At 44.8% G+C, this 24,106-nt stretch overlaps 1 protein-coding gene across 1 annotated transcript in view; it reads right to left on the bottom strand.

Annotated features, from left to right (window-relative positions):
* The window catches only part of VWDE (von Willebrand factor D and EGF domains), a 211,352-nt gene that overhangs the window by 42,657 nt on the left and 144,589 nt on the right, over positions 1-24,106 (bottom strand). Inside the window, exons 15-18 of the mRNA XM_073629535.1 lie at positions 23,840-23,944; positions 20,536-20,650; positions 16,957-17,207; positions 10,029-10,248 (exon numbers count right to left, since the gene is read on the bottom strand). Coding sequence (XP_073485636.1) covers positions 10,029-10,248; positions 16,957-17,207; positions 20,536-20,650; positions 23,840-23,944 — 691 coding nt within the window. The remainder of the gene's footprint in view (positions 1-10,028; positions 10,249-16,956; positions 17,208-20,535; positions 20,651-23,839; positions 23,945-24,106) is intronic.

Raw genomic sequence — 24,106 nt, 5'->3', positions numbered from 1 at the left:
GAAAAATAATTTGAATTAGAAAATTTGCATTTGAAATGGAACGACCTCCTGAAGGAGGAGGAGGAGCTGGACCTACTATCACAGTTAGAAATGGCAGCGAGACAGAGAAATGTCATCATAATGGCGTACTTCAATTATCCCGATACTGATGGGGCAGAAGGGAAAGCACACTCATTAAAGGCCCTTCATTTCAGGAATGTCTTACAGGACAACTTCATGGCCCAATTGGTGGATTCCCCAACTAGAAAGAATGCCCTGCTAGATTTATTCATTACGAACAATCCAAGACTGATCTCAGACGTGGCAATACGGGACAACTTGTGATCTAGCGACCATGTGATCACATTTAGCGTACAAAATAGAAAAAGAAGGCACGAGGATAGCACAAAAAAAACGAGCACATTTTTCTGAACTGCGGTCATTATTACATGACATAAATTGGGACCAAATCCTAGAAACATTGAACACGGAAGAAAAATGGGAATGCTTTAGGAGCATATTTAAACAAAGGTATCACACAGTGCATTCCAATGGGCAATAAATATAGAAGACCAGAGGTTAAACCTGGGTGGCTAAACCGTAATGTGAAAAGCCTCATTAAATAGAAAAACATACCCTTTAAAAAATATAAAGGAGATGGGTCATTTTCTGCATTTGAGCACTACAAGGAATGCAATAAGACGTGTAAAACACAATCAGGGCGGTTAAAAAAGATTATGAGAGACACACAGCGGAGGAGAGTAAAAAAAATCCAAAGACATTTTTTAGATACATTAACAGTAAAAGGGCGAGATCAGAGCACATTTCCCACATAAAAGATGAGGGTGGGAGGATGGTTACAGATAACACAGAGAAGGCAACTGTACTAAATGCCTTCTTCTCCTCAGTTTTTATACAGGAAAAGGAGGGTTATACCAACTGTGACAGTACTGTTAGTGACACATCACAGGACATACCCTTGTGGCTAACAGAGCCCGGAGTCAAGGAAAGACTAGATAAACTCAATACAAATAAATCGCCAGGACTGGATGGCTTTACCTCGGTGAGTCCTCAGAGAACTCTTGTTCCTAATCTTTGCAGACAGCATACTGACAGGAATTGTACCAGCTGATTGGAGAAAAGCCAATGTGGCACTAATATTCAAAAAAGGGCAGAGACAAATCCCTGGAAACTACAAGCCAGTCAGCCTAACATCAATAGAGGGTAAATAATTGAGGGGATGATAATTTGAATCTCGAATTGGTTTGAGAATAAAAAATATACGATATGAATCTGAATATAAAAATACATTTTGAAAACTAATCATTTTAACATAACGAATATGATGAAATTCAATTTTTTTTTTACTTAACAAACAAATCTGAAACTAAACAAGACAAATGTTTTGGTTGTGCTTATCTCTACTGTCGCCCTTCTCACACAGTTCAAGATGGAAGATATAATACTTATACAATTCTGAGTCTGTTCTGCTTCCTCCTGGTTGGAATAATTCCATCGGAAACCTCAAAAAGTGGCTTCTGTATGAAAGCCCCAATAGAAGCAGGAGGTAAAGTTTAGCCAGATAGAATGAAGACTGTTACACCTTCGGCTACCAATAGACAAATAGAGTTAATAGATCCTGAGAGAACAGTCCATTACTGGGTTGTAGGGATGAGCCGAACACCCCCCGGTTCGGTTCGCACCAGAACCTGCGAACGGACCGAAAGTTCGCACGAACGTTAGAACCCCATTGACGTCTATGGGACTCGAACGTTCGAAATCAAAAGTGCTCATTTTAAAGGCTAATTTGCATGGTATTGTCCTAAAAAGGGTTTGGGGACCCGGGTCCTACCCCAGGGGACATGTATCAATGCAAAAAAAACTTTTAAAAACGGCCGTTTTTTCGGGAGCAGTGATTTTAATGATGCTTAAAGTAAAAAAAAAAAAGTGAAATATTCCTTTAAATATCGTATCTGAGGGGTGTCTATAGTATGCCTGTAAAGTGACGCGTGTTTCCCGTGTTTAGAACAGTCCCTGCACCAAATGTCATTTTTAAAGGAAAAAATCTCATTTAAAACTGCTTGCGGGTTTAATGTAATGTCAGGTCCTGGCAATATGGATGAAAATCAGTGAGACAAACGGCATGGGTACCCCCCAGTCCATTACCAGGCCCTTTGGGTCTTGTATGGATATTAAGGGGAACCCCGCACCCAAATTAAAATAAGGAAAGGTGTGGGGCCACCAGGCCCTATATACTCTGAACAGCAGTATACAGGCTGTAGGTTTGTTGTTAAGTAGAATCTCTTTGTAATTTTGAACGGGTACATTTTTAACGTGTTTAGCTCCAGCCAAAAAATCTTTTTTAAGCTTTTTGGAAAACATAGGGAAGGGTTATCACCCCTGTGACATTTGTTTTGCTGTCTTTCCTCCTCTTCAGAAGATTTCACCTCACTTTTTGTCCCAATGGATTGGAAAGCATCAGTGGAAAGGAGAAATGTTTTTCCCATATTAACTCTTACAGGAGAGAATTTCCCTTCCTAGGGGTAGATTTCACTTCCTGTTGTCTCCTTCCATTTGCAAGTAGGAGTCGTTTGTAAGTTAGTTGTTTGAAAGTAGGGTCCTGCCCTATATACTCAGCAGAAATTTGGGCCTTAGGTGTTGCTGTGGCCACAACACTGTAAGCCCTCACAGGGCTCTGCTGTGAAATATTAGATCAAGAATTGTAATTACATGCCCCTGTTGAACAGGAGCTGAAAAATTAGGCCTTAGGCACTGGTGCTGGTGCCACAACACTGCAACCCCTCACAGACACTCTAGTTGGAATGCAGGAACGAGCCCTGCTGCAAAGTATTGCATCAAAAATTGTAATTACACGCCCCTGTTAAACAAGGGCTGAAAAATTGGGCCTTAGGCACTGGTGCTGGTGCCACAACACTGCAACCCCTCACAGACACTCTAGTTGGAATGCAGGAACGAGCCCTGCTGCAAAGTATTACATCAAAAATCGTAATTACACGCCCCTGTTAAACAGGGGCTGAAAAATTGTGCCTTAGGCACTGGTGGTGGCACCCAGAACCAAAAATGTTCTTACAAGCTATCAGCGTGATGATTGAGGAGGAAGAGGATAATTACTCAGGGATAGTCACTCAGCATCAGCATAGGCAGTCTTTGAAGGGATCTGAGATTTAAAAAAAAATTATTCGGTTACATCAGCATCAGGTGCTTGGTAGCTGGTGGTGATCCAAGACTCATTCATTTTTATGAAGGTCAGTCGATCGACCGAGTCAGTGGACAGATGCACCCTGTGATCAGTTACCACGCCTCCAGCAGCACTGAATGTGCGTTCCGAAAGAACGCTGGATGCAGGACAGGCCAGTAGCTCAATTGCATACTGTGCAAGCTCTGGCCAGTGATCCATCCTCAAGACCCAGTAACCCAGAGGATTTTCGGTGGGAAAGGTGTCCAAGTCTGATCTTGCCCCTAGGTATTCCTGCACCATGTAAAACAGACGCTGGCGATGGTTGCTGGAACCGATCATACCTTGGGGCTGCGGACCAAAAAATTGTCTGAACGCATCGGTCAGACGGCCACCTTCTCCACCGCTCCTTCTTTGACTGACCGAAGCCTCAGCAACACGTTGTCCAGAAACAGGAGTTTGTAACCTCCCAGTCTCTGGGAACGCGTTGCACAGACCTTTCTGCAAGGCCTCCCGAAGATGTTTCATCCTCTGCTCCCTCTGTGATGGCAAGATAAGGTCCGCAACCTTACCCTTGTAACGTGGATCAAGGAGGGTTGCCAGCCAGTATTGGTCCTTCTCCTTGATACCACAAATACGAGGATCCTTACGCAGGCTTTGCAGGATCAGGGAGGCCATGCAGCGTAGGTTTGCTGAGGCATTCGGTCCGGAGTCCTCTGGGTCACTAAGGACGACATGGTCCGCAGCCACCTCCTCCCAGCCACGTACAAGTCCATGTGTTTCTTGGGACTGATCCCTTAAAGACTGCTGCTGATGCTGAGTGCCAGGCTCCACCTCCATACTGACACAATCTTCCTCCTCCTCCTCCTCCTCTTCCTCCTCGTCCTCTTCCTGTGTGATTGGCGGGCACGCAGGAACACTGTCTGGATAAAGGGGGCCTTGAGAGCTAAGGAAGTCCTCCTCTTCCTGCCTCTGTTCTGCCTCAAGTGCCCTGTCCATTATTCCACGCAGCGTGTGCTCCAACAGGTGGACAAGGGGGACAGTGTCACTGATGCATGCACTGTCACTGCTCACCATCCTCGTGGCCTCCTCAAATGGTGACAGGACAGTGCATGCATCCCTGATCATGGCCCACTGGCGTGGGGAAAAAAAAACAAGCTCCCCTGACCCTGTCCTGGTGCCATAGTCGCACAGGTACTCATTGATGGCCCTCTGCTGCGTGTGCAGCCGCTGCAGCATGGCCAACGTTGAGTTCCACCTGGTGGGCATGTCACAGATTAGGCGGTTCTTGGGCAGGTTAAACTCCTTTTGGAGGTCCGTCAGCCGAGCACTGGCATTATATGACCGGCGGAAATGCACACAGACTTTCCTGGCCTGCCTCAGGACATCCTGTAAGCCCGGGTACCTGCCCAAGAACCGCTGCACCACCAAGTTAAGGACGTGAGCCAAACAGGGCACATGGGTCATTTGTCCCTGTCGGAGGGCAGAGAGGAGGTTGGTGCCATTGTCGCAAACCACCATTCCTGCCTTAAGTTGGCGTGGCGTCAACCACCTCTGAACCTGCCCCTGCAGAACTGACAGAACCTCTGCCCCAGTGTGGCTCCTGTCCCCCAAGCACACCAGCTCAAGCACCGCATGGCATCTTTTGGCCTGCGTACTTGCGTAGCCCCTTGAACGACTACGGAGCACCGCTGGTTCCGAGGAAGAGGCCATGGAGGAAGAAGAAGAGGAGGGGGTGGAGGAGAGAGGTGTGTCACAATCATTAGCATTTTGGAGGCGTGGTGGCGGAACAACCTCCAACACTACTGCACCTTGTCCTGCATCCTTCCCAGCTGCCAGCAGAGTCACCCAATGCGCCGTGAAACTTAGGTAACGTCCCTGTCCATGCCTGCTGGACCATGAGTCAGCGGTAATATGCACCTTACCGCTGACCGCCCTGTCCAGCGAGGCATGGACATTGCCTTCCACATGCTGGTAGAGAGCCGGAATTGCCTTCCGTGAGAAAAAGTGGCGTTTGGGTACCTGCCACTGAGGAACCGCACATTCCACAAACTCACGGAAGGGGGCAGAGTCTACCAACTGAAAAGGCAGCAGTTGAAGTGCTAGCAATTTTGCCAAGCTAGCATTCAACCGTTGGGCATATGGATGGCTGGGAGCAAACTTCTTTCGGCGGTGCAGCAGCTGGGGCAGGGAAATTTGCCTGGTACAATCTGACGTCGGTGTACCAAAATCAGATTGCCCACAAGTACGTGGCTGTGACACACCTAATTCTACACCTTCATTCCTCTCAGTGCAGGTCTCAGAGAGGACTGAAGGTCTAGTGGGGTTGGAAATCTCAGCTGATGAGGAGCAAGCAGAGGTCCTCTTTGTTCTTTGGTGTGGGTCTTTTAGATACGCTTGCCAACGAACTGCATGGCAGGTCAACATATGTCTGGTCAAGCATGTGGTACCCAAGCGGGAGATGTTTTGGCCACGCGAGATACGCTTGAGACATATGTTGCAAATAGCAGCGGTGCGATCTGATGCACTCGTCTCAAAAAAGGCCCACACCAAAGAACTTTTTGAATAACGCACAGAGACTGCAGCGCCCTGCACATGTGGAGCTTTGGGGTGTGATGCAGTCAATGTGCTGCCCTTAGGCTGGCCCCTGGAGGGCATCCTGCCTCGTTGGTGATGTGCCGCCTCCTCCTCCTCCTCCTCCTCTCTCCTATCAGGCACCCACGTTGAGTCAGTGACCTCATCATCCCCTCCCTCCTCATCACTGGAGCAAACCTGGCAGTATGCTGCAGCAGGGGGAGCATGACTGCCAGATTGCTGTCCTTCTTGGGCACCCCCCTCTGTCCGTGCTCGTGTTACTGCCTTCATCGAGCTCAGTATCATCATCAGAGCCTTCCAAACGCTGGGCATCCTCCTGGAGCATGTACCCAACACTGTGGTCAAACAGTTCGAGGGACTCCTCAGGAGGACATGGTGGGGCTAGGGAAGGAGTCACTGATGACATTGAGCCAAGGGAAGAGGCCGCTGCTTTGCCAGACAAAGTACCCTGGGCATGGGTGAGAGAGGATGAGGAGGATGAGGACGGCTTGGTCATCCACTCGACCAAGTCTACCGCATGTTGCGGCTCAACATGGCCAGCTGCCGAAAAAAAGGCCAAGCGTGTCCCATGGCCACGTGCTGATGAGGATGCACCGTCTCCACGACCAGCACTAGACACAGAGCCTGCTTGCCCTCTCTTATTGGCTTGTGACTGTCTGCCTCTCCTTCTTGGCCTTCCAGACATACTAATGGCCTGTAGCTGCACTAAGCTGGGATATATATATATATATACTGATACTGCAGCTAGCAAAATCAACTGCCTGCCTGTAGTATGAGAACACCACCAACCTTCTACAGGTAGCTTTAGCTGAACACTGTGAGGTGGACGCACCCCACTAACTTGTAGGTTTAGCTGAACACTGTGAGCAGGGCGCACCCCACTAACTTGTAGGTTTAGCAGAACACTGTGAGCAGGACGCACTGCACTAACTGTAAATAGTCTAGTTGCCTGACTGTGGTACTAATAGGATCAAAAGAACACCAGCAATTTTCTTTAAAATACTGTAACAAGACAAGCCTGCCTGTTAGTAAGAAGATAACAGGAACGGATCTAGCTGAACACTGTGAGCAGGACGCACCCCACTAGCTTGTAGGTTTAGCTGAACACTGTGAGGTGGACGCACCCCACTAACTTGTAGGTTTAGCTGAACACTGTGAGCAGGACGCACCCCACTAACTTGTAGGTTTAGCAGAACACTGTGAGCAGGACGCACTGCACTAACTGTAAATAGTCTAGCTGCCTGACTGTGGTACTAATAGGATCAAAAGAACACCAGCAATTTTCTTCAGGTAGCTGTATTTACTGTAACAAGACAAGCCTGCCTGTCAGTAAGAAGATAACAGAAACGGATCTAGCTGAACACTGTGAGCAGGACGCACCCCACTAGCTTGTAGGTTTAGCTGAACACTGTGAGGTGGACGCACCCCACTAACTTGTAGGTTTAGCTGAACACTGAGCAGGACGTACCCCACTAACTTGTAGGTTTAGCAGAACACTGTGAGCAGGACGCACTGCACTAACTGTAAATAGTCTAGCTGCCTGACTGTGGTACTAATAGGATCAAAAGAACACCAGCAATTTTCTTCAGGTAGCTGTATTTACTGTAACAAGACAAGCCTGCCTGTTAGTAAGAAGATAACAGAAACGGATCTAGCTGAACACTGTGAGCAGGATGCACCCCACTAGCTTGTAGGTTTAGCTGAACACTGTGAGGTGGACGCACCCCACTAACTTGTAGGTTTAGCTGAACACTGTGAGCAGGACGCACCCCACTAACTTGTAGGTTTAGCAGAACACTGTGGGCAGGACGCACTGCACTAACTGTAAATAGTCTAGCTGCCTGACTGTGGTACTAATAGGATCAAAAGAACACCAGTAATTTTCTTTAAAATACTGTAACAAGACAAGCCTGCCTGTCAGTAAGAAGATAACAGGAACGGATCTAGCTGAACACTGTGAGCAGGACGCACTGCATTAAATGTAAATAGTCTAGAAGATAACAGGAACGGATCTAGCTAAACTGAATACAGTGTATATATATATATATATATATATATATATATGCAACACCTGGGATGCATATATATACACAATACACTTTAAGTGCAGCTAACTGACTGACTGTCCTGCCTAATCTAGCTAACTCAAATGAAATGACACTGTCTCTCTCTCTCTCTAAGCACACCGGAACACACTGCACAGGGCCGCCGTGCAGGCTGCCTTATATAGTGTGGGGCGTGTACTAAATCCCCTGAGCCATAATTGGCCAAAGCCTCCTTGGCTTTGGCCAATTATGGCTCTCTGTTAAGGCGGCGCTGTGATTGGCCAAGCATGCGGGTCATAGTGCATGCTTGGCCAATCATCAGCAAGCAATGCACTGCAATGCCGCAGTGAATTATGGGCCGTGACGCGCCACACGAATTTGGCGCGAACGGCCCATATCGTTCGCAATTCGGCGAACGATCGAACACGAAGCTCATCCCTACTGGGTTGTATGTTTTTTTATTTTTTTTAGCAAATCATGATAATCCCTTGAGATAAGGCTTCTGCCAAGGGTGTCTCTCCCTCCCTCCACACTCACTTTATAAATGAGCTTTGTTGGCCAATATTAAAGAGATGCTATCACCAGATCATTCATTTCACATCTTTACTTACTGTTCCAAATATTGTATATCTGTCATCATATTACATTTAGAGATCTTTAAGTTAGCTGCTAGAGGCAACTACAATGACTCAACCTGATTGCTTAAGGACCTGATTATGTTTTCTATCTCTGGGATCCTATTGATGAGATCTCTGCACTGGGTTCCTGGCCCTACACACATTATAAGGGGCTCCCACCATCCCTCCCACATTTTTTTTATTTCATATTATGGAAAATCTAACAGGATGACCTGGAAAACACAAAGGTGGACAGGCACAGAGCTGGTAATGTTGACAGAAGAGCTCACTGTTGGATTATTGAAGACATACAAGAAGCCAGGGAACGCCTCATCTCCCTGACTTTCACCTCTAATAAATAAATAAAGACAAAACGATCAACAACAGCATAAACACAGCCTTGATGAAAACCTGAAGAGAAAATCTCCTTCAATACACAGAGAAAAAACAAATAACTGAGTACCTCTAGTCACCACATACAACCCAGCACTTGAAGGGATCAAAAAGATAATCAAAGATTTACAACCCATTATAACAGAGGATGAAACTCTGAAAGGAATATTCCAACAACCCCCATTATTGGCTTTAAGACAACCACCCAACCTCAGACACAAACTAATCAGCAGGAAACTTCACTCTGATTATGAAGTCACAAATAATGGAAGCAAACCCTGCAATAAAAAACGCTGCAAACTATGCAACCAGATCAATCTATCCAAAAGTGTCACACACACAAATGGGACCTTCAATATCACGGGATCAACTGTACCTCCAGTAATGTAGTGTACCTCATCCAATGCTAAAGGTGCAGCAAAGGATCTTATGTTGGTGAAACAGGACAGAAGTTGCAAGCGAGGATGAATTTGCACAGATATACCATCAAGGAACATAAAGAAGACAGTTTATGCACACCTGTGGGACATCACTTCTCACAACCGGACACACTATAGAAGACCTCAGTGTTTTAGTTCTTAAAGGGAATTTCAGAACTATCCAGGAAAGGGAAACGTTTGAACTAAGAATGATAATTCTTTTTGACACAAAAAATAATGGCCTGAATTTAGATATTGGTTTCCTTACCCGTTATACTAAAGTTTTAGGACCCCCTCTGTGACTATCACTCCCCCCCCCCTCCATTCTATATACATTCTATAGCTCTCCCTCTGTCTTATCTTACTAACTCTGCTGCTATCTTTATTACCATTGATTTGTATGTGTTTGTTTTTCTCTTTTTCTCTCTCTCCTTTCCCTCAGTGATGTGTTTTTGTTTTTTTTTTTAACATTCTGCTTAAAAATTTGTAAATCGGTACTGCTTGGACCTTGAAGAAGGGGAAATACCCCGAAAGCTTGTCCTGAAAAATTGTATGTTAGTGCAAATAAAAAAAGTATCACGGACACTACTCAATTACCTCTAATAAAAATAGAATTTTTGACCAGACTCTTTATGACCTTCAAACCACTAAGCCAGATATTTATTATTTGTTATCATTAAATAACAGCATTCTTTTAATAAATGTCCTGCAGTTGAGATCAAACATATCTTTTGGTAAATGATTCTCACTTGGTGTACAGTACATCCAGTCATTCATGACCCACCTTTCAGACCTGGAGGACATTCACAGTGATAGCCATTGACCTCATCTACACATTTTCCTGCACTGCATGGATTAGACTGACAGTCATCGGTGTCCGTTTCACAGTTCTCTCCTTCAAATCCTGTTGTGCAGACACATAGATATTCCCCTTTTCCTGGTGGGAAGTTAATATTTGCCACACATGATCCACCATTTTTGCAGCCACACGCTTTCACTAGAACCTGAGAACACAAAATAAGAACACATGCAGCAACAAAATAGGTCAAATAAGACATATTACAAATTTTACAGTGGATCTGAACCCAAAAAGTTAAGACGTGCTATCTTATAATGAACATCCAGAGCAGGGGTCTCCAAACTTTCTAAACAAAGAGCTAGTTTATAGTCCTTAAAACTTTAGTAGGGCCAAACTGTGGCCAGCAGGTTTGGAAATTTTTCCTGGCATCAGTGGGAGTAAACATCACCACATTTGGTATTAGGAGGAGGAATTGTGCCCCATCGATGGTATAATTGTGAGGAATCATGCCCCATTGTTGGTATTATTGGGAGGAATAGTGCCCCATCAGTGGTATCAGTGGGAGAAATAGTGTCCTATCATTGGTGTCAGTGGGAGCAATAGTGTCCCATCATTGGTGTCAGTGGGAGAAATAGTGCTCTATCATTGGTATCAGTGGGAGGAATAGTGTCCTATCATGGGTGTCAGTGGGAGGAATAGTGTCCTATTATTGGTGTCAGTGGAAGGAATAGTGCCCCATTGTTGGTGTCAGTGGGAGGAATAGTGCCCCATCGTTGATGTCAGTGGGAAGAATAGTGCCCCATTGTTGGTGTCAGTGGGAGAAACTCATTGTTGATGTCAGTTGGCAGAATAGTGTCTCGTATCAGTGGGAGAATAGTGCCCCAATGGTCGGATAAAGGCAAGCACAGGGTCACATCCGGCTCCCAGAGTGTGATATGATTCAGAACAAAACAAAAACTTTAGTAATGCCGCGTACACACGGTCGGACTTTTCGTCTACAAAAGTCCAACGGACGCTGACGGACTAAAGCTGGCTGGTAATCCGATCGTGTGTGGGCTTCTCCGGACTTTCAACGGACTTTTTTAGCCTCAAATCCGACGGACTTTAGATTTGAAACATGCTTCAAATCTTTACGTCGTAAGTACGACGGACCCCGAAATCCGCTCGTCTGTGTGCTAGTCCGACGGACAAAAACCCATGCTAGGGCAGCTATTGGCTACTGGCTATGAACTTCCTTATTTTAGTCCGGTGTACGTCATCACGTACGAATCCGTCGGACTTTTGTGTGGTCGTGTGTAGGCAAGTCCGTTCGTAAGAAAGTCTGCCGCAAGCCGAAGGTACGTCGGAAGTCTGTCGGACAGGCTGTCGGACTTTTGTAGACGAAAAGTCCGACCGTGTGTACGCGGCATAAGAGTCCAACCTTACATCGGTGTCTTCATCAGAATCCCCCTTACATCAGGGTCCTCCCTTGTATCAAGGTCACGGTCAGAGTCCCCCTTAGATTAGGTTACCCATCAAAGTTACCCCTTACATCAAGGCCCACATCAAAGTTCCCCTCTACATCAGAGTCCTCCCTTACATTAGGGAATCCCACTTACATCAGCATCCCCATCAGAGCTCCTCTTACATCAGAGTCGTTCCTTACATTAGGGTCCCTATCAGCATCCCCCCTTACATCGGGGTCCCCATTAAAGATCTTTTATGCATCAGAGATCTTCTTACATTGGGGTCCCTATCAGTGTCCCCCCTTACATCAGGGTACCCATCAAAGCTCCTTCTACAAGAGGGCCCTTCCTTACATCAGGGTCCCGATTAGAGCTCCCACATACATCAGGGTTCCTATCAACACTGTAAAGCTTACCATATGGCTGTAGAAGCAGAGCAGGAGCTGTAGCAGATCTGCATGAGGTTCAATCCTACTGTGAATGTCGTTGGTTGCTAAGATGCCAGCATTCCCAGCAACCAATAACAGGGTAATGACAGCACAGCAGGGGGGGGGGGGGGGGGTTGTTAAGGAAAGACCTGCACTGGAGACTACATGAGGGAGGTAAGGGGTGCGGGGGGTGGGGTTGTTGAAGCGGAGACCATATGCAACCTCTGCTGACCTGAATCCTCAAACTGTACCCATTGAGAGAACACGACTGCTCCTAGTTGCAGGCTAAATCTTGTAGCAGGCCAGATGTGGCCCAGGGGCCATAGATTGTACAGTATACCCCTGATCTAGAGGATGAGATATTTGTACTCATTGTAACATCCTTTTCTCAGAGTAAAATGAAGGACAAAGCTTGATAGTAAGAAACCTAGTAGTATAACCTTGGGTTTCTTACTCTTAAGCTGTGTCCCTCACTGGGCGATGGAGAAAAGTTGATTGCACCTAAGTAATGACCTGAAAAGTCTACTTGTGTCTTGAATGCCTGCTGAAAAATAACAGCACACTGCTGTACCTGCCTCTTAGCTGTATATCTGCAGTGAGTTTATTGAAGGCAGTTATTCCTTTGACTGCTACTCTCAACAGATCTGGAGTGAGATTTGGTGATGTCACTACTGTGCTGCTCACTGTTCTCCTGGATGAAGAGGAAGCTGTACCTGAGGACTTGCAGTATAAGGATCTCCTTGCTACTGCTTCATTCATTCTGTTAATCTGTGATTCCTCCTCTCTGGCTGCTTCTTGAATATCCCCTCACCAGTCATCAGGGAGGCAGCTCTGACATGAAGAAGCAAAACCCCCATGGTGGCCACCCCCATATTGAGACATAGTGTAGAACAAGGTATAGTAGTTCTGTTATATATTAATTGCTAGTCTTTGGCCTTCTGCTTGCTTTTTTTTTTTGGCAAAGCTTCTACAGTGTAGGTCCAGGGTGTATTGGACCTCTACAGAGAGATCCCTGCTTCTACACATAGAGTAAGGCTCCTTCTCTTCGACCTTTTGTACTCAGGCTTTGATTGCATTCCAAAGAAAGAAACTGTAATGCCCCGTACACACGGTCGGATTTTCCGACGGAAAATGTGTGATAGGACCTTGTTGTCGGAAATTCCGACCATGTGTGGGCTCCATCACTCATTTTCCGACAACAAAATCAGTTGTCGGAAATTCCAATAGTGTGTACACAAATCCGATGCACAAAGTGCCATGCATGCTCAGAATAAATTAAGAGACGAAAGCTAATGGCTACTGCTCCGTTTATAGTCCCGACGTACGTGTTTTACGTCACCGCATTTGGAACAATCGGATTTTCCGACAACTTTGTGTAACAGTGTGTATGCAAGACAAGTTTGAGCCAACATCCGTCGGAAAAAATCCATGGATTTTGTTGTCGGAATGTCCGATCCTGTGTACAGGGCATTAGACTACACACATTTTTTTCTGATGCCCCTGGAATGTTTTTATGTCATTTAAACTGAAGTGCATAAAGCCTGAAGAAGGGATCTAAGTTAACCTGAAAGCTTGCATCTTTAATAGCCAATAAAGAGGATCACTTATACACCAAACGTTCTGCATTAATCAACGACTAATACAACACAATACTACTGTACTTATTTAATATTACTGATCTTACTAAAAGTTTTGTTGGGCTGCAAGGGCTCTTGCACATGGGCACCAAAAACGCCACATTTTTAAGCATTGTGTCGTTTTTTTTGTTTTGTTTTGTTTTGTTTTTTTATGCAGCTTATTGCTTTCAATGGGACTGTGCATATAAGTAAACCAGCATCATATTTAGACCATTAAAATTAAAAAGTACAAAAATCTGGGTAACTGGTGAGTATTTTGCATATGAAAGTATGCATGCATAAATCACACCTCCACTTGAGTAATAGAGTATGGTATAGCTGGAAGAATTTTTAAATATGTATACATGCATATAATGTGTGTCAATGAGTGCGGTATACAGACCCTATATATGTTTGCACCAGGAGATCCGGCATTTATATACAGTATACAGTAAGTACTGTGTACAAGAAGCCATAGGTCAGTGCTGGCGAACCTTGGCACCCCAGATGTTTTGGAACTACATTTTCCATGATGCTCAACTACACTGCAGAGTGCATGAGCATCATGAGAAATGTAGTTCCAAAACATCTGGGGTGCCAAGGTTTGCCATCACTGCCATAGGTGCTATCCAATGTGGTATAGAATCAGAAGGTGATAGGAAGCCTTGGAAATACAATTTAGGTTGGAGATGGTCTTATGCTTCTTATTTCATTTATGTATTTTGTTTTGGAAACAAAAATCTTTTATCAAATGACCAAATGGACTAAAGCTGACTCTTCGTGTTTTGGCATTTCTGTCTGGCTGCCCCAACCTTATCTAGACTATATCGGAAATAAATCATCTTTCATCCAGACTCCACGAGAGTCAGGCAGGATACATTTTCATTTTATGATATATATACAAGGGTGAAGATATCATCACACACACTCCTCTATGGTGTCCAGAACTTTGATGTTCATGAGATGCCGGGATGAAGGTTTACCCAGTAAATCACCACCTCTAGGACTTCAAAGGCATTCTATCTCTGTGATCTCTGTGACATAATTATTAATAGAGGAGCCACTTCCAGACAGTCAATGTTTGAGCATGTGCATCAGAATAACATTAGAAAAAAACCCCTGAATAATAACAACATTCGTTCTTTGAAGTACTTCATTCAGGAAATACTGACACTGGCGCTAAAGTAAAGCTAGCCATACACTTATGCCAGCCGTACACTAATAGCTTATTTTTATTCCGCCTGGGGGCTAAATGAGAAAAAGTTAACAGATTCCTCCATCCATGCTACATAGTGTGCAGCAGTGGCGGACAGTGTTTGGGGGGAGCGGCAAACAGTATGCCAACCCCCCCCCGGTCGGTTGATCATCGGTAGCACTTACCCCATCACCGGTGGCTTCCCTTTCTCGGTGGCCAATCAGGAGTTGTTTTTTTTTCGGCCAGTCGGAAAACGGGTCCCACATCCGCTTCTGGTTGGCCGGATTGAGGATCAGTGTTTTAACAGTGAATATTATTTTGCTGTTGTAACACACCTGGGTGGGATCGGAGCGCATTCTCTGTGACCCCAGCCCACCCTATTTTGAAGGGATGGGCCGCCACTGACAGTGTGGATGGATTAATTTTCCGCTGCAGCTATTGTATTTTTATGTCTAATCCTGGCCTGTGAGCTGGATGAAAGAAATCTAAGAGCTCACGCTGACAACTGCTTTTACGATAAAATGTTACATTTTACAGTGCCGACTGGTGTGATCCAATATAATAAAGGCATACCAATAGAAGATATGGCTCCTCTGGACAGACTTCTGTGCACAGGCTAATACATGTTCCCTCTTGTGTTCCCAGGAATTGGGCACATGCTAATGCGCATGCGCATAAACCCATGCGCGCCGGCGCTCACGCGCACTTTTGACAGCCGAACAGGCTATGTAAACTGGGCCAGTGCTCAGCATCAGTGCTGCTTTGTCTTCAGCCTCCTGTGTATCCTCTGATTCTGTATCCAGAATTCCAGTTTCTGACCGGGCTTGTCTCTGAACCCTGCCTGTACTGACCTTGGCTTGTCCCTGTCAGGAACCATAAACCAGGCGGAGACAGAAAATGCAGTTAAAATCTCATTTTATACAGTCAGTAAGATCTTATTCTCGGCACCTCCCCACACAGCTACAATCTGCACAGCTTGAAGCTGGTTACTTGTTGCAGGTTGCAGTCCTGGCCTTGAAATTCCCTGCTCGAGAACAGCAGCTCAGCTGGAGTGACCAGCTATACACTGTGCAGATCGTAGCTGTGTGTAATCCAATTTCAGTTTCAGCTATGTGCTGTGTGGGGAGGAGATCTTGCTGCCTGTGCTCAGGCTGTGTACAGTGCAGAGGTGAGAGACAGCCGGGTACAGCGCCAGGGGTGATTGTGGGCAGAGGCGTTGCTAGGGGGTGGCTATTGGGGCTATAGCCCCGAATCTGGGGCCCATAGCCCCCAGTCTCTCACTGGGGGAAGCGATGCCATAAGTGACAGATGTGGGCGCTGTGCATATAACTAACATCTCAGCCATTTTACTTTTGTTCTGCCACTGCACTGGTTGCTAGAGCCACCCAGGGTCTAGCAACCCGTGATGTCACGTAACCTGAGTGACACAGTGGGAGCCCGAGGCAGTGGTGTCGCTGGGGGGGTGGGGGCTGCCTTCCCTTCCTCTCTGTTTACATCCACACAGGAGGAGGAGGATCATGAGGGACACACCCCTGTGTACAGTATATCCGTCAGCGCTGTTCTGAGGTCTGTACATTTTTACTATACAGTATGTAGGTGGACATGTGCAGGGGACTATGGAAGGGGAGAGGGGTGCCTATACTGATGGGGGGGTCTGCACTGAAGGGGGGTGTCTATACTGATGGGGGTCTGCACTGAGGAGGGTCTATACTGATGGGGGGTCTGCACTGAGGGGGGGTGGCTGCACTGAGCGGGTATCTATACTGATGGGGGAGGTCTATACTAAGGGAGGGGTGGTCTGTACTGAGGGGGGGTCTATACTGATGGAGGGGGGTGGTCTGTACCATGCCCGCAGCCTCTGACATCTCTTGTACCATGCCCGCAGCCTCTGACATCTCCTGTACCATGTCCGCAGCCTCTGCATCACCTCTTGTATATATACACACGCACACACACACACACACACACACACACACACACACACATTTTTATTATATACATGTGTATGCCCGCCCAAGCGTATGACTTTCTTTACTTCGCTGCTATGGGCTCTAGCCCCATATCTTTAGTAGGCCTAGCAACACCCCTGGTTGTGGGTGGCGGTTTTGGGGGGCGCATCTAAAATCTGGGGGAGCGAGCCAGAGAAAAATCTTAAAGCAGGCCAAAGTTTGGAGACCCCTGCTGTAGTCTATAGTAAGCAAAAGTCAGTGATAGAACATTATACCTTACCTCCACCGTCTCAGTGGTCTTTGCATTGCAGTCATCAGAGATGGAGAACACAAACTTCTCTGCGGTCTGTGACATGACTTTCCAAACCAACAGTCCTGCCGCAGACAGAGCGGCTCCCTCCGGTCCAGAGTCCAGCATGAACAAAATGGCGGAGCCCTCTGGGTCTGACCCCATGAACTGGTATACAAAGTTTTCACTGTAAAACGTCTGTAGTTTTCCCGATAGTGAATGGAGCACTGGAGGCCGATTGTCTGCAAGAGATTCATGAGCGTCATCACAGCTTTTATGAGGTTTTATGCAGAGACGAGCGCATCCAGCTACAAACTGCCAAATCGGCAAGCACCATGGCAAACCATCTTCTAATTGCATCAGTATGGGTTCATTTTCTGTCCAGGTGTTTGGTGAATATTGGGTAATGAGGGAACCACAGCCAAAATGTTACTATGAATTTTGATACTTTCATTACTACTACTAGCTATTTGGTTTTAAATATGACCCTTGAGGCAGGGATATTGTATTGATATCGCATTAATATCAAATTGATATGCAGATATCTTTATGTTTTTTTCTTGCCCTGGTGAGTGGGCGCTCTTGGACTCTGAAGCGAGTTGGAAATTTTTGGGGGGATTGTCCTCCTCACTTTTATTGGAATAAAAGTTGTATGTGGACCTCTTAGCACCGGAGTGGCGCTTCAATTTAAATTTTTGTTAAAATTTTACCAAATTCATTGAACAGCAGAACATAAAGGCCGTACGTAGGCAGATAGATGGTGGAAGTTGGCTTGCCACTGTACTTGTGACTGTGAAACTGGTTCAGCTGATATTGTCAACAAAATTGTAACTTACTGGTGTGCCAGACACTCTTCAAATCTTCCAAAAGAGGGGAACTGGACTGTGCTGTGTTAATCTCAGGACTGGCCGGCAAGATCCTGTTTTATATACACTAGACATGTGCACTGCCAAAAAATGTGTTCATATTCGTTTAATTTGTTTTTTGGGGGGTTTTTTCGGTTTTTCGGGTCATTCGTTAAATTCGAAAATTCGAAATCCGGAAATTTGAATTTCCGAATTTTCAAATATCAAAATTTTCGAATTTCCGAATTTTTGAATTTTCGAATTTCCGGGTTTTGAAAATTCGAAAATTTATACATTTGAAAAATTAGAATTTTCTGTTTTTCTCATTTTCAAATTTTCGAACAATCAAAATTTCAAAACCCGGAAATTTGATAATTCGGATATTCTAAAATTCGGAAATTCAAAGATTCGAAAATCCGAAATCTGGAAATTCTAAATAATAACTAACTAATAATAACTAACTTAAATCATAGGTATTGGAATTTCCTTTCAAATTTGGCTGTTAGTGAACGTAACGAATACAAATTTATCAGACGTTAAAAATGATCCATAATAACCAATAACAAATATAAACAAATGGAACGGAACAAATAATTTAATAATAAAATGTTTTTATTATTATTGTTATTTATTATTATTGATTCATTACATTCCATTCGTTTAAATATGGCATTTGTTATTTCGGAAAATTTGTAACTTTGGATAAATTTGTATTCGTTATGTTCACTAACAGCCAAAAAAGCCAAAGGGAAATTCCAATACCTATAATTTAATAGTTAGTAATAGTTAAGTTATTATTAGTTAGTTATTATTTCAGATTTTCGAATTTTCGAATTTTTGTTCTTTTGAATTTTCGTATATTTTCGGATTTTTTTCCGAATTTCAAATTTCCGAATTTTAGAATTTTCAGATTTTTCGAATTTCTGAATTTTAAAATTTCAGAATTTTTGGATTTTTGAATTTCGAATTTCAGAGTTTTCGGATTTTCGAATTTCCAAATTTCCAGATTTTCGAATTTTTTAAAATTTTGTAAATTCGAAAATGCGTAAATTCAGGATTTTTCGAATATTCAAATTTATGAATATTTGGAAAAATTTGTTAAACGGGTTTTCGTTAATTCAGATATTTCCGAATTTGTCAAAATTCGTTAAAAAGCGTATTTGGAATGAAACGAATTGCATATGTCTAGTATACACTAAATCTGAACTCATACAAACATACACGTTATACACTTTTTACACTTTACACGTCTGTATAAGTGGAGGTGCATACATTCTGTGAGTTCCTGGCCACCGCTGATTATACACTATCGACGTTTACATCTCCCCTGAATCAGTCACTCAGGCAGCAACAGCATTGGTGAAGAATTACTTTGGCCTTCAGTCATTCTGAAAAACCAAAGGCCAAGGTCATTCAGGGCTTGCACCGCTGCCACATGAATGACTTATGCTGGTGGAGATGTAAACATCAATAGCATGTAATCAGCGGCGGCGGTGCAGAATGACCTTGGCCTACAGCCAATTATAATGACTCAATGGTCTGTGCTGCTGCCACTGCCTGCACGTGGTTGGTATTTATACAACAAACCCAAATTCCCTAGGCAGAGGTGGCAGCGCATAATATTTATGTATTTAAATTTATGTAAATGTTAGCACAAGTGTCTACATGCGTACAGCATAAAATACAGTCAAAATTGGACTGTGAACACAAAATATTTGTAGCTTCAATGTTGGCAGCTAAATGCTAAGGAGCAAAGTTAATGGGTCTATGGCAAACAACACTGTGGCATTCAGATCTGTTATGAATCTGAACGCAACTTAATGTATGCCTGTGTGCATGAGCCCATATATACAGTACAATATCCCAGATAGAAAGCAAATGAGCTGCAAGTTCAAAAATGACTTGCTAAGCTATTGCTAGACTTGCCAGACTTCAGGTTTGTTGCACAATTGCTGCAAATCCGCATTGCATGACTCTAGATCAACTTTCTTTGCAAACATTCTGCAAGTCTGTCTGCTGCACGTTCTGGTTCAGTTATGTTGTGCAATATTCCTCCCACCACAGGGGGTCACTGTGGCTGAATTTTCATGTTGTAGACTTGCAAAGCTCTTGCTGTAGACTCACCGCTGCAACTTTGCTCTTGCTAGATAGAGACTTGCCACACACTTTTTGGGGACCAGTGACACCAATACAGTGATCAGTGCTATAAAAATGCACTGATCACTGTATAAATGACACTGGCAGGGAAGGGGTTAACACCAGGGGCGATCAAAAGGTCAACTGTGTTCCCTTGGAGGTGTTTCTAACTGTATGGGGGATGGGCTGCCTGGGAGAAGAGAGAGATCGCTGTTCCTGATCACTATCAACAGACGATCTCTCTCTACTCCCCTGTCAGAACGGGGATCTGTCTGCTTACATTGACAGATCCCTGTTCTGGCTCTCTTTCCTGAGATCGCAGGTGGCCGGTGGACATCGAGTCTGCCAGACCCGCGGGCAAGCTCCCGCAAAAGCCAGTGCGTGAACCGATGTACCAGTAAGTCGATTTACGCAGCCGAGCCAACTTGCCGCAGTATAAATGTGGCGGCTGGTCAGCAACTGGTTAACGATCCGAGAATTAAATTGTCACACTTTGTATATTTAATCTGTGTAAATCTAAACCACTCCACAAATCCCTCAGCAGATCAAAAGTGTCACTTTCTTCCATAGACAATGATGGAGGGCTTACTTTCAGTGACTGACCACGTTAACTTGGAGACCCCAGGCTTGCAGAGTAGACAAGGACTGGTGGGGTTGGTGTCACCTTCAGCGTAACAAAGTCCATCTATATTACAGGTCTTCTCCTGGAAAACAACAAGCATATGGTTCAGGAAACATGACTGGGCTAAAAATTCATCTCACCATTATTATCTATTCTGTTACAGCGTTCCAGGTCTCCACCCGCTCTAGAGCTGCAATGTGTCCAGAACATATTGCTCTGGGAACGATGATGCCATTGGCCGGTTTAGCTAAGTATTAGAGAATCATCATCTGGGGACTGATGTCACTCCTTTTGACATTCTGCTCAGTACAACAAATACTCAGGACAATGATTGTAATACCCCGAGGAAGTGAGCAGTGGAAGACATGTGCAAGTTGATGCATTTATTTTCCAGCACCTTTACCAGATTCTAGAACTTTAAAGAGACCCTGTCACTAACTTAAATAATTGCATGTGAAATCACAGAAATATTAACTATTTAAATGCTTACTTACAGTATTTTTTCTTTCCATAAATATATTTTTTGACTTGCAATGCGACTCTGAACTTTCCGGAGAACTTGAGAACTCCAGGAAGAGTCAGTTCCCTAGCACAGCCTTCTTCCTCTTGCATGTCATAGTCCTCTCCTCTTCTGGGAGTGTCAAATTACTTTCTTTCTATGCTGGCCTAGCTCCACCACCCCCCTACGCTCATCTACCCATATGTAGCACCATCTACTTTAGGTAGGTGCTAGATGTAGATTTTTTTTTAGTGAGCACAGGTACATTTATTCAGGCCTAGCTGTGAGCTAGGCCTGTTTGTTTTGATCTGTGGGGCTGGGAGTGCATAGAAGCAGGTGACTCACATGCAGCATCATTTCTCTGGCTTCTAGAGGCTTGAGGTGTCACAGTTAGCCTTGACCAATCCCCAGCTAGGATTGGCAGGGGGCAGGCCTTGATATACCCAGGGTCAGGCTTGCTGGGGAGGAGTTGTTCGGATGGAAGAACTGAGAGATGGAGTGTTAGGCTGTCGGGGGCCTTGGAGGGAGCCCCCCCAGTCTGGGGGGGTGACCTTGGGCCAGGGGCTCGGAGCTGTGAAGGTACCCCACACAACCCAAGAGGTGTCCTGAACAGGAGCAGGAGAAGACAGCGGGGAACACTGCCGGGCAAGTCTTCAGGAGGGATCCAACAGGTGTTGGTGAATGACAGGCACAGTCAGGAGAGTTGGGAGAGGCATGCCAGGAGTGGATGTAGAGCCAGCGGGAGAGACTGTGATGTTGCTGGCATTGAAGTCAGGCGGCTGCAGCCAGGAGGGCTGTCAGAGTCTGCACAGGACTGACTGGGATCAGTAGTCCACCTCAATACAGCTAGCACGAAAGGACTTTCTTTCACCATCGGTTGCTACACCAGAGGGGCCCGCGGTCCCTGCCAGCAAATGGCGATTTCTCGGGTCTGACTGGATTAGAGTTGGGCCTGCCACGTGCTAGCTGTGCCAGGAACCAAGTATTGTACAGGAGAGAGAGAAAAACAGTCTACAAATAAGCGTTGTGCTGGAGGAGGCTGGAGCTCTAGAAGATGTAAATAGAGGTTCCAATTGCTCATATTGATTTCTGCTATTGATTCTGGGCATCCCATAATTCCCTTACCCCATCCAAGTTTAATCCCTCAATTAAATAACAAAAAAAAAACAAAGCTGATGGACTGTTCATTGTTTTGGAGTGTCTGGAAGTGAATGCCAGGTTGGGCAGGGTGACAGGTGGAACTACTACTTTCTGCAGACCCTACGGGGGTACCGCTACACATATAATCCTTTATGTAGCTGCCAAAGGAGGAGTGAAGGGAATGCTATAAGTCACCTAAATGACAGCTCTGGGTCTGCTGACATCACATCCAAGATGGTGGCACCCAGCAGCAGTTTCTGGGCTACACAAGGGACATATATTAAATACCATCCAAATAAATGAAATGCCCTTCCCAGTGTCCATTTTTAATCGGTGGGGAGTGCCCCTCTCCATTGCTGATCAGTGGTGAGTTCCCCCATTTTGTTGTTAATTAGTGGTGAGTATACCTTTTTAATTGCTAATCAGTGGTAAATAAACATTTCCATTGTTAATCGGTAGTGAGCACCCCTTTCCATTATTATTAGTGGTAAGTAACCCTTTCCATTGTTATAAGTGGTTAGTGCCCCTTTTCATTGCTAAACAGTAGTGGGTACCCCTTTTTGTAAGTGTTGAGTGAGTGCTCAGTAAAATAGGATATCAGTGTTTAGGGGTCACTTTCCTGAAAGAGAAGAACTCCACAGGTCCAGTGCTACTTGCACACAGGTCCAGCTCTGTTGATTGAGGTTGGCAATAGAACTATACAGATGCTGCTGGGCAGCAAATCGCTCCACCAGGTACTGCATGCAAAGAGTGTTACTAGAGCTAGAGAAAAGGCAGCACCTAAGTCTCCCATTTTGCTCCTTTGGGATTGTTGCTAGAAAAAGAAACTAGAAATGGTTGTGTCCATACCTTTATCTACACTAGTGGTCACCAAACTTCAGCCCTTTGCTTGCTTTTATCCGGTCCTAGGGGCACTATTTCTTCCACTGGTATCAACAATTGGGCATAATTCCTTCCATTGATATAAACGATGGAACACTATTCCTTCTACTGACACCAATGAGGGGGTTACTGTCCCTCCCACTGACAACAGTTATGGGTTTCACTATTACTCCCACTGACACCAATGACACTATTCCTACCTTTGACACCAATTATGGGTCACTGTTACTCCCACTAACACTAATGATGGGGCACTTTTCCTCCTAAGAACACCAATGATGGGGCTCTTTCCCCCCTAAAAACACCAATGATGGGGCATTATTCCTTCCACTGGCACAAGCAATAGGGCATTATTCCTCCAATTAATACCAATGGTGAAGCACTATCCCTCCCACATATACCTGTGACAGGGCACTATTCCTCCTTCTACAGGCCACAGACCACGGGTGCTATGTAATTTCTTTACTCCCAGTGACCACCAAGCTTGGAGCATTGTTTATCACTGATGTTTGGGGCATTTTCTACTCCCACTGGCCACAGTCTGGCCCCCTAATCTCTGAAGGACAATAAAATGGTCTTTTGTGTAGAAACTCTAGAGACCCCTGATCTACACCAAAGTCATTGACAATGGTGCTATACTTTGTAGGGAATTGTTTCTTTTTATATATTCTATGGGACACATATGTAACATACCCCCCATCAGCTCATTAATGGGGGGGGAGCAGGGTTGAAAGGAATGGCGTAATATACCTTTAGCTTACACAGTCCATCAGACACAGGATCGCAGGTCTGACAAGCTCCATCATACAAAGTCATTGATTTAATGTTACTGAAGACCTCGCCATCGTTGGAGACCTGCACATAGAGATGTGGAATGTAAATTGCTTCTCAATAACACATAATAATACAGTGCAATTGTACAGAGTGGAGTTTTACTTCAAACAGTCAGAAACATAATAATAGCTGCAAGCTGCATTCCCTTCACTTAAGATTTAAAGAAGTACTTTGTGATGGCAG

The sequence above is a fragment of the Aquarana catesbeiana genome, linkage group LG05 (assembly GCF_042186555.1).
Source record: "Aquarana catesbeiana isolate 2022-GZ linkage group LG05, ASM4218655v1, whole genome shotgun sequence".
Lineage (NCBI taxonomy): Eukaryota > Metazoa > Chordata > Amphibia > Anura > Ranidae > Aquarana > Aquarana catesbeiana.
This window is presented reverse-complemented; position numbering and strand designations above follow the sequence as displayed.